Here is a 14,488-nt window from a genome sequence, read left to right as displayed (position 1 = left end):
GTATACGGCAAATGCGTTCTTTTGATACGTGGACGCTTGACCAGTATAGTGAACTTTTTCGATGATACCGCTGTTCCGAACGTTCGTCTTCAGTCAAACTGATACGGCCACTTTTGAATTTTACGATCCTAAATAATGGTTCAGAGTCATAGAACACAGTATCTTAATTCCTGTTCATTTGCGTACGATCGTCAAACAGAAACTAAGAGTCCAAAATGTTTGAAATTTCAGAGACTGTATCTTAATGCATGTGCTAATATATTTCCCAACTTATATTGTTAACTGCTGACATTTTCACGTTGCGGTTGGAAACCCTCGTACACTAAAGCCGACAACATATGGCAATTTGATGTCACCTCTAAAGTGGTGCGGCATATAATAAGATATTCGAACTCTAATTTGAACCATGAGAATGTCGTGCATAGCTGCCAGTTCGTTCAAAGAAATTTCTACAAAATAATAATACGGACCAGTCATAAATACTTCACTGAAGTATAAATGCAGATAACATAAGAGAGCACAATATTATTGCGCTTATGACGCCTCGCCTATGTGCTTTTCGTAGTTGGTTCCTATTTTATGATTTTTTTTTAATTTTCAATATTTATACCATTATAAAAGTCAATAATTTTTTTGTCTTGCCTTAAATAAATAATTAGTTGGAAAATGGCTAACCTCTATAAATTATTCAGTATATTTGAATAATCGTTAGGTTCAAATAGCATGAAAGCGTGAGTCCTTGAGATTTTTATGTAGACAACAAATTTAAGTAGTTAATATCTGAGGTTTCCGGTTGTTGCAGATGGAACAGGTGGTATTATTTCTTCGTCTATAAAGTAACACATAAATTATTATTAGCTGAATCCACGTTATTAAAATACACAAATAATTTCTGTGGGTTTTACTTTTAACTTATTAACTATAAGTTGAAGGTTAACGAATGTTATGGTGTTTTATAATTTATTGTAATTTTAGTATTTGTGGATATTATAACTTTACGTCTGGTATATCATACATTATGATACAATATCTGATATTTTCTTATTTCTTGTCAACACACAGCATGTGTAAGGTTCTACTTTTTTCTTTCTGCAGCAGAGACTATTGTAAATAACAGCGTCACTATAGTTTATTTATGTAAAGCGACCACAGAGTGACCCAACGAATATTTAAGCCACTTTAATAGTTTGGCATTGATTTCATGGTAAAAAATGTTTTTTTATCAAGTGCAGGTAGTACACGGGCTGGGGTCATTATATGGGTTTAGCCTATTGTTATCCATTCACAAACACTGAAAATATTGTGCCAAAGACGTGCTGGTAGGATACTAGTAATAAGGAAAGAATATTATTTCAACAGAATAAAAATTAGGCATTATGTACATAGTAATAGATACACTTATTTTTTATTGAACATTATACAAAAAGTACATTATACAGAAATTAAATTAGAAAAAATCATAATATTCTTCGTCATCTGAGGAACTGTCATCTCCTCTTGCCGTTATAATTAACGGGTCGACGGTCCGATCGATCAAGAAGATTCAATACTTTTGGTGGTTAACCCGTCAATAATTTCTTGTTATCTCCAAGATGAAGTTGGAGTCTTCTCTATGTGTCGAGAATGATAACTTGCGTTATCCATAAATACTACTGAATCAGCCGGAAGATATTTTATCATTTCATCAAAATATTCTTCAAAAACATCCGAATCCATGTCCTCGTGGTAATCTCCCATATGGAGCACGACTGAAAGGTTAGCAAACAATCTTTCAAAAATCCCTCTTCACTTCCAATATGGACGATTATTAGTCTTTTCCCTTTACCTGAAGGCACCTTAATACCCGTTGACAGGCCTTCCATGAAAGCTTGGCGAGCACTGGTTATATTTTTGTCTTGCCACATTTTTGGTACTGTAATATAATCCACGTCTCATCAAGATTTTCTTCTGCTCTGTTCTGTATTGCTTTATACTTCTTAAGTTTTTTCGTCGCCAGCAAACAATTTAATCGCTTTCCAGTAAAAGTGTTTACGGTTATGCTTTTCCCAGGCATAATCCATATTTCTCAAAGTGGTCCATAAAAGTTTTTTAGTTATCAACGGAATACTGTCATCCTGGCCAAGCTCTATTGAAATCTTATTTAGGGTGGGTATTTCTTTTTAAAAAAAGAGTGAAGTTTTCTTCGAATTACACTTTCGGTGCCTTCATCAAGGACTTTTACTGGTCTGCCTGGATTTTTCTTGGGAGGTTTCACTTGGCCTGCTATCTTTCTCGCCCGCAATAATTTAAAAACTGTGGACTTTCCAACTCCTGTCATTCGGGAACATCTGTCGACAGTTTCTTGTACAGTAAATTTCGGGTAATCGTATTTTAGACAATCGTGTACATTTAAAACAATAAGTTTTTCATTCACTGATAGTGGAGAATTATTGGAACATCTTTTCATTGGTGTAAATGTAGCCATTTTATTACTATAATCTTATATTACTGTGACACTATTTATGGCTTAACAGCAAATACTGATGCGTTAAACTAAACAAATATACTTATAAAAGTCTAAAACTTTTGGGTAAGGCACCATTGCCCTTACAACGCATGGTTAAGCCGAATTTGAAATAGGGTTGGAATTAGGCAGAGGAACTAATAGAATGTTAAACGGTACCCGTTAAACGCAAAACGCAACTGTGTAATCTACTACCTAAGTAATCTCTACACAATATTTCAAGACCTATACCTATGGCCGACACCGAAATTGAGCCGAACTGGACGAAATTCCCCATTTTATACGTCCGAAACTCGGTGCAAAAGGTTTACTTTTTACTGAAATATATAAATCCGTCAAGCAATCCGAATACGCCTCTGTTTCGAATTAATTCCCATTATTTATTGCTCTCCATACATCTGTCCGATCTTGGAAATTATATAGTTAATTTGCAATTATTTTAATAATTCATACTTTTAATAAGGATGTTCTGAAGCAAAAGTGGTAATAATGGTAATAAACAGAATATCTATTGGATAGACAGTTATGATAAATTTAAAGTAGTAAAGTTGCAGCTTCAATTAAATGTATAGAAAACAGGAAATATGTAGTATAAATAAATTGTAATTATGGTTATATAGAGATATTAGAAAAAATGGTATTTTTAAGTTTACATCTCTAACCACCTACAAGAGGGAGCACAATTCCTCTAAATTTTTATTGGTTTTAATGTTAGTAGACAAGTTTCTGTGTCAGAGATATTATAGACAAGCTGAATTCTTCAGTAATGGGCTGAACGTAGACAAAGTTCTATTTTTCGTTGAGCGATTTTGATTACGACAATTTGTTACATTACGAAGCTGATGGCTCGGGTAACACAGAATCTGAGACCTGCGAAGAGTATATAAATTCATCACTAATCAGAAATTTGTGTCCCACGAGGATACAAGTAGGTAACAACGGAATGATCATATGTTGGCAACAAGTTCAACTTGGTTCATTAGACAACCTACTTATATTCTTCAATTACGAGGTTCATACAAAAAGTATCGGTGTGCATAAGTCTCTAAATTGGTTTTAGTAGTGTTTAGGTGAATATATAGTTTTTGTTTGTGATCCTTACTGACATATTGAAACGTTTTAGTTTTCATAAAAACTACGAAATGTGAAATAAATCGCAACTGTTGATGACAAGTACATTGGCCATAAATTGTGAGAAAAAGAGAAAAACTAAACTAGTTGAATCTACTCTCCATGGTCATTGAATTTAATGTTAAGATTAAACATTTAACATTATAAATAAAAAATATATATTTATAAATCCAACAACACGATTTGAAAAATTAGCGATATTGACACCATCACACAACATAGTTTTCTATTTAACATTAATTTGCGTATTTTACATGTAAATTTCTTCAAGAATATTTTTGGCAATTTCCTATTTAATTATGGAATTTACCATATTTTTAATTTGAATATTTAACACATCCAGTTATAGCAAATTCTCTACATATCTTCATCTTTTATTAATTATTATTATTGTTAATGGTTACTTTACCAAACTCCTTCTGAAATATCTAAATATACGAGTACTTATGCGAAGAAAAGTTAATTTTCTTTTTTGTCAATCCAACAACTCCAATGAGTAATGCTTATTCGTTGCTTTTCAGAAGCTTCTTTCAGAAAGTAGGCAATGTCTTTTTCACTAAAAACTTGCAACTTTTTAGTTTCTAAGTATATTCGCCAAGTGTTCAAATATGACCGTAATTTGAGAAGTAACCATTTATAAACTTTTGAAGCAACGGATGAATTGGATCATTAAAGTTGCACATAAAATGTCAACTGGGAAAAAACCCAAATGTACTATGAAACGAAGATGATTCAAAGAAAAATTTTATTTGCACTACTAACCTAACCTAACCTAAATGTGGGTACTTAATATTAACAAGTTAGTATTTTTTATATTAAAGTAATTTTGTGCACACGTCACCGAGGTTGAGGATTACATGTTATTTCTAAAAGATTTGCTTATTTACATTTCTTGATATATTTGAGGGTTTTTCGAGATAGTCATACTAAAATCTTAAAATCTAGTGACAAATCAGATGGATCAATATTTCCTTTTTGATTTAGATGTCTGTATTTAAATCTTAGTCATAAAAACTGTCGTACATTTTAGGTGAACTAGATATTTCCTATTTTGTGAATGATCTGCATTCTATAGTCTATTATAGAATATTATATATATATATATATATATATATATATATATATATATATATATATATATATATATATATATATATATATATATTATATCGTTATGTTGAGATGTCGGAGTTCCAAAGAAAAAAAGGCTTATTTTGTGAATTCCTAAAGCTGAAGTATTTGTTGTGACATCGTTTTAATGATTAAAAAACTTGTTGTATGTATCAGATTATTGTTTCAAAATGGATTTTTTTAATACTGGTATGAGTATTAACTGTAATACCCTAACTTGAATAAATAAAAAGATTTTAGGGTATTAATATTTGGCTTATAAGTAAGAAATAGTTTTATAAACTATTTCGGAAATGTATAGAGCAATAAAATGGGGAATTCCGTCCAGTTTGGCTCAATTTCGGTGTCGCCCATAGGTGTAGGTCTTGAAATATTGTATAGGAATTACTTAGGTAGTAGATTATATAGTTATGTTGCGTTTAACAGGTACCGTTTAACATTCTATTAGTGCTTCTGCCTAATTCCAACCCTATTTCAGATTCGGCTTAACCATGCGCCGCCGTAAGGGCAATGGTGCTTTACCCAAAATTGTTAGACCTTTATAAGTATATTTGTTTAGTTTAACGCATCAGTATTTGCTGTTGAACCATAAGTACTGTTCACAGTAATATAAGATTATAGTAATAAAATGGCGACATTTACACCAGTGAAAAGATGTTCCAATAATTCTCCACTATCAGTGAATGAAAAACTTATGATTATAAATGTACACGATTGCATAAAATACGATTACCCGAAATTTACTGTACATGAAACTGTCGACCGATGTTCCCTAATGACAGGAGTTGGAAAGTCCACCGTTTTTAAATTATTGCGGGCGAGAAAGATATCAGGCCAAGAAAAGTCCAGGCAGAGCAGTAAAAGTCCTTGATGAAGACACCAAAAGTGTAATTCGAGGAAAAGTTCACTCTTTTTTTGATTTTAAAAAAGAAATACCCACCCTAGATAAGATTTTAATGGAGCTTAGCCAGGATGACAGTATTCCGTTGATAACTAAAAAACTTTTATGGGCCACTTTGACAAATATGGATTTTGCCTTGGAAAAGCGTAACTGTATAACTCTTTTACTGGTACTGTACACTATTTCGATGAAATGATAAAATATCTTCCGGCTGATTCAGTAGTAGTTATGGATAACCCAAGTTATCATTCTCGGCGCATAGAGAAAACTCCAACTTCATCTTGGAGAAAACAAGAAGTTGTTGATTGGTTAACCACCAAAAGTATTGAATTTGAAGATAATTTGATGAAAAAAGAACTATAGCTATAGCAAATTTACACAAGCATCGTTTTATGAAATACGCCCTGGAAGATATAGCAGAAAAACATAGTGTAACTGTGCTGCGCACCGCCATGTCATTTCGAACTAAATCCTGTAGAACTTATATGGGCGAAAGTGAAAGCATTTGTAGCAAGACACAACACGACATTCAAAATGAAAGACGTTAAGCTACTGTTTGATCAAGCCATTAAGGAGGTGATATCAGAGAACTGGCGAAAAGCAGTCCTGCATGTCATTAAAGAAGAGGAGAAAGTGTGGGATCTTGACTACTTGATCGATCGGACCGTCGACCCATTAATGTTATGATTTTTTATAATTTAATTTTGTATAATGTATTTTTTGTATAATGTTAAATAAAAAATAAGTATACCTATTACTATGTACATAATGCCTAATTTTTATTTTGTTGAAATAAAATTTTTTCCTTATTATTAGTATCCTACCGGCACGCCTTTGGCACAATATTTTCAGTGTTTGTGAATGGATAACAATAAGCTAAACCCATATATTGACTCTAACCCGGGGGGTACTACCTGCACTTGATAAAAAAATTTTTATAATGAAATCAATGCCAAACTATGAAAGTGGCTTAAATATTCATTGGGTCACTCTGTGGTCCCTTTGCATTCCTAATGAGATTTTATTGCTATAAAAGCCAAAGAGGTTTGTTCGAATTGAACAATACTACGGTTGGATAGCCCATTTATCTTTGAAAATTAATGGTTTTATACCAACACAATGATACATCTTATCTATTGATTAAAATCGACTGCTCTCATGATGTGACGGTTATTGTCATAACTCTGTAATTCAATCGAAATCGAGTTGATTCCACAAAATCGACGAAGTAGAACAGAAATATTATATCCTGGTAAATGATCTAATGACAAAAGGAGGCTATGTTAAACATCTAACCAAACAGGCTTTATCACTCGGTAAATTAGAACTGAAGAAAATAACGATGATACTTGTCGCTTCTGCCAAGAAGTCATTGAGACAACTGAACACCTGCGTTGCAATAGTGAAGCTGTCCAAAGAAGATGAGTGAGCTTTCTGTCGGAACAGTAAATAGCAGGAGAATGAAAAAGAGATCTTTAGCGGAATGTGCTTACGGGGCTTACATAGCCTTATTTCTCTTCTAATTTAATCTTATCTTACTTCTTTATGATCTCGAGAAATAATTCATTCTGCATATTTTCTACTATTATTTTAGCACACTCATATCTTGGTAAAAAACAGGGACTTTAAACACTCCATGATAGAATAGAGCTTGATTACGCCCAAATTTTAAATAATTTTTTTCTATTTAATTCAAGTGCAGTCGGACTACTGGATGTGATCTACCAAATATTGACCACAATAATAATAAACAAACCGGGACCAATTCATAACCAAAAGGTCGGTGAAGATTAAAGAGGCTTTAGGGAGGGGCGAAGCACGTCGAACCAGATTTCTACCTTAAAACAATAAAGAGCAATCATACAATACAAAGTAATAATCAAGACTAAAATCTAGAACTACATCTAATGTTCATAGATTATAAGCAAGCTCACGATATAATAGAGAGGACAAAGTTGTATGAGGCTTTAGAAAAGCTGAAGCTTGCATTGAAAGTAATCATAAGGAAAGCGGAAATACAGCGAATATTTAATTTATCAACGTAAGTATCAAATTTCACCATATTAAGGGAGTAAATTTTGTATTACTTGTCATATCCCGAGGGGAATTAGAAAAAGTATTCAGTAGATTGGAAAAGGAATCAAAAAGATTCAGCCTCAACGGGAAAACATATCTTTCGGGACTGAAAACGAGAAATATCATTTTGAAAATGAAACGAAAGAGCTTGATAATCGGATAGCAATGAGGTCCTTAATGATATTGTGAGAGCAAAAAGAACATCCACAGTATCAAATATAGAAGATTGTACAAAACAATTATTATGCCGACTGTACTGTATGGGTGTGAGGTCTGGGTACTAACCCATGTCGGGTTTTTATAGGATTTCTTCCATTTTTTTGCCGTTGGTCCATCAGTGAATTTGACTAGAGAATCTATGAGTCAGTGATAATATTATCATCAAATATTGGGAAGGAATAGGTAGTGATTCTAGCTATTATCCCACATTTATTTTTCTTGTTGGTTATAGTCTTCTCTGAAGGGATACAATCATTTATAGTATCACATAAAGTCTTCTGGTTAGCAACATTTCCATTGTTATAGATCACATTATCGGAAATCGCCTTGAAGTTTAATAATTGTACTAATATTATCATAATTACCAATAGAGTTCGCGAATAACAAAAATTGGGTAATTTAATATATAGACAATGTTATTGCTACAATCAAATTTATAACGCGTTTTCTGAATTCGGTTTAACCAAGAATTACATACTAATATTTCAACAATTTTATTAGGGTCATACTAACAATATTGTAATAAATATATTCAGTTTAAATGATTTAATTTTCGGGTGTGCCTACAACTAGTGATGATTTTTAATCCTTAGAAATAAGGATGTGTCAACTCGAGACGAGGATATTTCAGGTAAACGAAAAAGTAGTCCCAATACATAATACAACTCGTGACGGATTCATCAAGAGTATTACTTGGAATTTAGTACCTAATCCACTTTGTAAACTTGGAAAATCCAAAATATAAAACCAAAAATTTCTAAAATCTTTAGATTAGGTTACATAACCTAAATTTACAATTTCATTAATAATCCAAATTTTTTAAAAACTGACCGAGGAGAATATTTTTTATTGGACAATGATTTGACTAATTTGACATTTGAATATTGTCCAAAGTACTTTTTGTTATGTGTTTTGAATGTAAAATATTTTTTACTGAAATAGGTACACTGTAAATATAGATTTTATTTTTGTTTCGCATTTTATAATTAAAATGCCGACCTGCATAATCTTCCGTCACGAGTTGTCTAATCTTCATAACAACCACGATCAGGAGTTGGCACATTGTAACAGAATTTAAAATTTTATGGGGAGTTTCACGCCCTCACTCTCCATTGACAATTTTTGTCGAGAGTTTTGGAGTACTCACCTGAAATAAATCTTTGGAATTACCAACTACCTATTCAGGTATTATTATAGGTGAGTACCCGATGTTTATTGAAGTCAAGACTAATCATGGAACAGAAAATACATACAATGATAAAATATCAATCACCTTGAATTGAAAACTTAGAAGAACAATTACTCAATATATTATTATATACGATGTCCTAATGAAAAGTACTAACCCTAAATCACTCCGGTACAAACTTTATAAAGAAGTGGTGTACTTGATTGTATTTAAACATACTTGTATACGTAAGTCACAGTCACCTCCTCAGAAAATTTTAATTGCGGAGGAGTCCAGTGATATCGCTTGAATTATCTTTAAAATCGTCTATAATTTTTCATAAACTTTATGATTTAGGTTGTTGAGATAACTGTTTTGATTTTGGATTTCAATAATAGTAACACGAAATTAAAATGACCTCTTATTTCTAGGTCGAATTATCCAAATACAGAACTGGATAGCATATCAACTAATTTTTATCTAATCTTAACCCTTCGTTTTGGTATCAATAATTGAATTAATAATAATTCCATTCTATGCACGTGAATGGAACTTTGAGGTACATTTACCTACTATATTGCGTTGTAAAAATGGATCTATACCGTTTGGCAGAGAATAAAAATTAGGGAGTTTATATATATAATAATAATCATCCAAATAACAAGAATGGTCATTTGAATGTTTCAAAGTTGATGAATGAATTTATGGAAACGAGCCCCGCGAAAACTAGACGATATGAAACACAGCCGTTCTCTCAGATTTATAGTAAACTTACCGTTACAATCAGTTAGTCAGGGGAATTATTTTCATATAATTTCGGTATATACTCCTACTTCGATATGACCTGGCCAACTGCTTGTTAGTGACTACCTGTGTTGCCACTTTAATAATTGGCACCTAACCTAACCCATCCAAAATACCTAGGAGTTCGCTAGACATTAACATTTTTAAGCGTATACAAACCTTGGGTCCTGACGGTATTCGCTCTGCTCTTTTACATGATATTTGGACTTATGGTTAAAATTTCCACGGCTAGTCTGGCCCTGGACTATGTATATAGGCCCTGGTGATTGAGAAGAGTAATTATTACACCCAAGACGGGGAGGGCGAGTTTCAACCTCACCGAAGGACGATCGCCCCATAAGCTCTTATTTTAAATAGCTCATAGAGGCAGGCCGACATGTGCGGATACAACTCCAAAAGGGGAACCTCCAAAACGACAACCATCATGCCCACCATATTGGATGATCAACAGAGAGAACATATCACTGAGCTTGCCGATATTTCTAAAGAAGGCCCAGAGGAAGGCATCTCTGTCAAACATTTCAGTCAAACCGCCCTTGTACAAAGAAGGATTTAAACACTGTTTTTCGTGTTTTTCTGTTTAAAATCGAAAATTAAAACAGTTGCTCCCCATCGACAAATTTCCTAAGAAATATGAATATTTTATATATTTAAATGAGGTATCACTCGAATTGTTTAAGGAGATGACTGTGTAAGATGATATTAGGTACACAAGTATTATGATGAAATATGGAGAAATCTTTCTAGCTTGAAATCAAAGTTGATATATAATCTCCACAGTTATTTAGAGTAGTTTTCGCTTAAACATCGTGTATAAAATTTATAGTGTGGAATATAATGACAATGAGTCAGTGTTTCTAGGACTATATTTAGTAACTTTCCTAGGTGATAGAAGGACAAGATCGTGCGAAACATATAAAATTAATGACTGCAAAGAAGCTAATGGGGTAGAATACTGTTTCTGTCCCACCGATCTTTGTAACGAAAAAAGTCAAAAGTTTCCAGATATTACAGATGACGAAGATTTAATTGAAGGCAGTGGAACGAAAATGGTATTTGACGTTTCAAAAGAACAGGAAATTGAAATAAAACCCAAACAGAATGCTACAATTATCACTTATGTACATTCTAAGGGGTTTGAAGTCGAAGCTAGTCAATATTTTGCCTTTTTCATCGCTATATTAATTATTTTATATTGAAACAGGCAAAATTAAAAATGGTTACCACGAACGGATACTTATACTTTTTTCATTCCCAACTTTTAATATTTAAAAAATATGTACCGCAAATTTATATGTGGCTTCCTTTCCAAGTAGTACCAGATTTCCTATGGATATTAATTAAGCGTTAAGCTATGAATATCTATAATTGATTGAACAAACTTGTAATTACTAATGAATCTATCAGTATTACAAAAATTGTGCATTTAAAAATTGTTGATATTTTTATATATTGTTTTATTGCTGTGTAAAAGTCACTATTTTTTAGATTTCATATAATATAATATGTACTTCGTGCTCAGCAGCCTAATGTTTAATCGTGTATATTGATAGACTTTCCAAGACAATTTTTTGTATTTTATAACACTATTGATAATTATTGTACATTGTTTTTATAGTGAACCAAAATCATGGAAAGACTTGTAATTATGTGACTGATTTTTATATTGTATAATTTGTTATTACGTATTATACGGGTTTTCGAAATGATTGGCAGGGCTTTTACGCGTTAAAAGATTTATTACATTTATGAATATGCATTAGACGAAAGAGCAACTCAAACAGTTTTCCATATCACAAGTATTCAATGTGAACACATCACATAGTCACGTAAAAACGATAAGTAAATTAGCCAGAGTCTCTCGAGTAATTTTTGCAACAGCTACCTCAATCCTGTCTTTTAACTCAGGAAAGTCAGCTGGTAGTCGAGACATATACACACGATCCTTTAGGGTCCCAAACGTAATAACCACAAGGCGCCAGATAGGGTGACCTTGGGGGCCATGGAAAACTAACCCTATTATTAGGTCCATGCAGCGATCGGGTAATTGCGTACTTGTTTATGTTTGGAAAATAAGAACAAGAAAATTTTATTAACAAGATAGTGCACACTCTATATTGTTAATAAAGTTTTCTTGTTCTTATTTTTCCAACTAAGATAATAACCTAGTTGTGGAGTATCAAGATAAAAAGTATTGGTTACAGTTGCTTCACCAAAGAATATACCACATAATTTTATCGCCGGCATATTATGGATGTTTACATGTCCACTAAGGTCAAAGTTAGATTCTTCACTGAAGATGACATTGTTGAAGAAATTTTTATCGTCATGTAGTGATATTTCGTTAGAGAACCATAGTCTGATGTAACAGTTGTTACAGGAATTGTTAATTCACGACTAGCCTTTCGTATGGATTTCTTTGGGTTACGCGTGAAGGACTCTTTAGAAATGCCATCGAATATAATACGGAATACACCATGTACTCCAATTTCCGTTTTTGTAAACTTCAAAACATGAAAAGCTCTCTTTTGTCGTCATATTTGCTACAAGCGCTTCTTAGCGGATGCCAACGGAAACAATGCGCGCACATGCTTATTGGTGCCAACAAACCTGAGTGGCTCTTTCGTTTAATGATCATTTATAACTGAAGTTCCATGTTATTGATATTATAAAGCGTAAAAACCTGGCTATTCATTTTGCAATATAAGTACGGTATAAAAAATATATGTACAGTGCTCATATGAGACTCAAACGCTCGATTCTTATTGTTGAATTAAAAGACCGAATAGTGTGGTGCTAGATTTTCCAAATGGTTGAAATCTAACAAATTATTCAAAAGATTTAACTGCCCCGCAACGCCTTGAAATACCATAAATCATTTTCAAACAATATCAGTATAACCTGTGTAGGTTATACCAGGTATAATTTTTAATAGAACATTTCTTTCTTCTAAGAATTTGTTCTGTTTCTATTTCTACTTTACGGGCTTAGACTAAAGATTTCTACTATAAAAAGAAGTAGACGTTTAGAATTATGATAGTATCTGATGAATTTATTTTTTATCTACGGTGTATTCAAGTATAGAATTTATCCTGATTAATCAAATGAGTCCTGTGAATGGATGATGTTTAGTATTTTATATTGAAATTTAATTCAAATTCATAAATATAACATTGAATATATAAAAATAACAGATATACCGAAACAGATCTATAAGTTATGCATCCTTCCCTTTTATTGCGTAAGATATATTCACTCTCACGATTTTTTAAGGAGAGTTAATTTAATTCAATGTTATTTACAATTTTATTTAGTTAAGTTGCATCATGAAAATGTCTGGTTTGCAAATGCATACTGATATATGGCTGATGGCTGATATGGCTGATAATATAAAATCTTCCCATTCTTCGAAAACTTTTTCCAGTATATAAAATTAGAATATATTAAAACAAGGGGTACTGTTTCAATGAATATTTTTGGATACCCTAAGAATCCTAAATAGGAAGGAGTTCAGTGGAAAATCATCCATGTGGGCGTTTCATTCTCTTCTCTATGGCACCTTAAATTATTATTTTTTGTTTCTGTAAAATAGCTTTCTTAACTTACAGAAGCAATTACAACTTGCCTGCACCGATATGAAGATGAGTATTTATTGGATATTTACCAGTATGCGAGAAAGACATTTCAATTTCTTATGAAATGTTTAAAATTTCACTTTTGATCTAAATGGTAATAAAATCGTTTTCATCACTATCAACAGGTTGTGTTGTAGATGTTTCCAAGGAGAGAAATATAATGAAGTTAAATATTGTATTCTCGAATGTCATTCTTCTACCTGGGAAATTATCGCTTTACCACTGTCGGAAGGAAAAAAATAATGTGGGGAAGCATTGTCTTGTTGAAAATGTAAAAATTACCATTTACATAAATTTGAGTTTCTGGCTAGTGATGTAAACCTCCTCATAATATCAAGATAAATATTGCTAGTAGAGCTTTCTTCAAGAAATAGGACCAAGAGAATATCAGTCTAAACTTTTTGCTATTGATTATCCATCAGTGAAACATATTCAACAGAAGAATTCGCATTAATTAACGTAGGAACTCTTAATTAATTTATTTTCAAATTTTTTTCTCAAGATTTATTTTTATGAAATAAAAATATTATTTGAAATGCTTGTTTATTCATAATAATTTCCTAAAATACCTACATCATGATTTTTTGAATCATTATTTTTTGATCGTATAAAATAATAAACTACCTACACATTGACAGTTGAAAACAGTAAATATGGAAAATGGATGGATAATATACGAATGTTAGAATCCACAACACAAGGAGGATTTTACGTCTCATTTTTTTATCTTTACTTAAATTTGTGGATTATACGATAGCTCCGAAGTGGGTGAGCAGAGAAAAGAACGTTATAAAAAAACATTTGTTATTTTCTAAATCTTTTGACAATCAAATTAATGAAACATGAGACTCGAAGGGACGGGAGAATTCACATAGTCAGATCCTTTTCAAAATTCCAAAAGATTGGATCAAGGGTGCCAC

The 14,488-nt window shown here is 32.2% G+C and overlaps 1 protein-coding gene across 1 annotated transcript in view; it reads left to right on the top strand.

Annotated features, from left to right (window-relative positions):
* Positions 1–14,104, top strand: part of LOC130451125 (uncharacterized) — a 28,743-nt gene extending 14,639 nt beyond the window's left edge. Inside the window, exon 3 of the mRNA XM_056789945.1 lies at positions 10,819–14,104. Coding sequence (XP_056645923.1) covers positions 10,819–11,132 — 314 coding nt within the window. The 3' untranslated portion in view covers positions 11,133–14,104. The remainder of the gene's footprint in view (positions 1–10,818) is intronic.
* Positions 14,105–14,488: the final 384 nt, after the last annotated feature.

Source organism: Diorhabda sublineata, chromosome X (genome assembly GCF_026230105.1).
Source record: "Diorhabda sublineata isolate icDioSubl1.1 chromosome X, icDioSubl1.1, whole genome shotgun sequence".
In the NCBI taxonomy this organism is placed as follows: Eukaryota; Metazoa; Arthropoda; class Insecta; order Coleoptera; family Chrysomelidae; genus Diorhabda; species Diorhabda sublineata.
The sequence above is the reverse complement of the archived record's forward strand: the minus strand, read 5'-3'. Positions and strand labels throughout refer to the sequence as shown.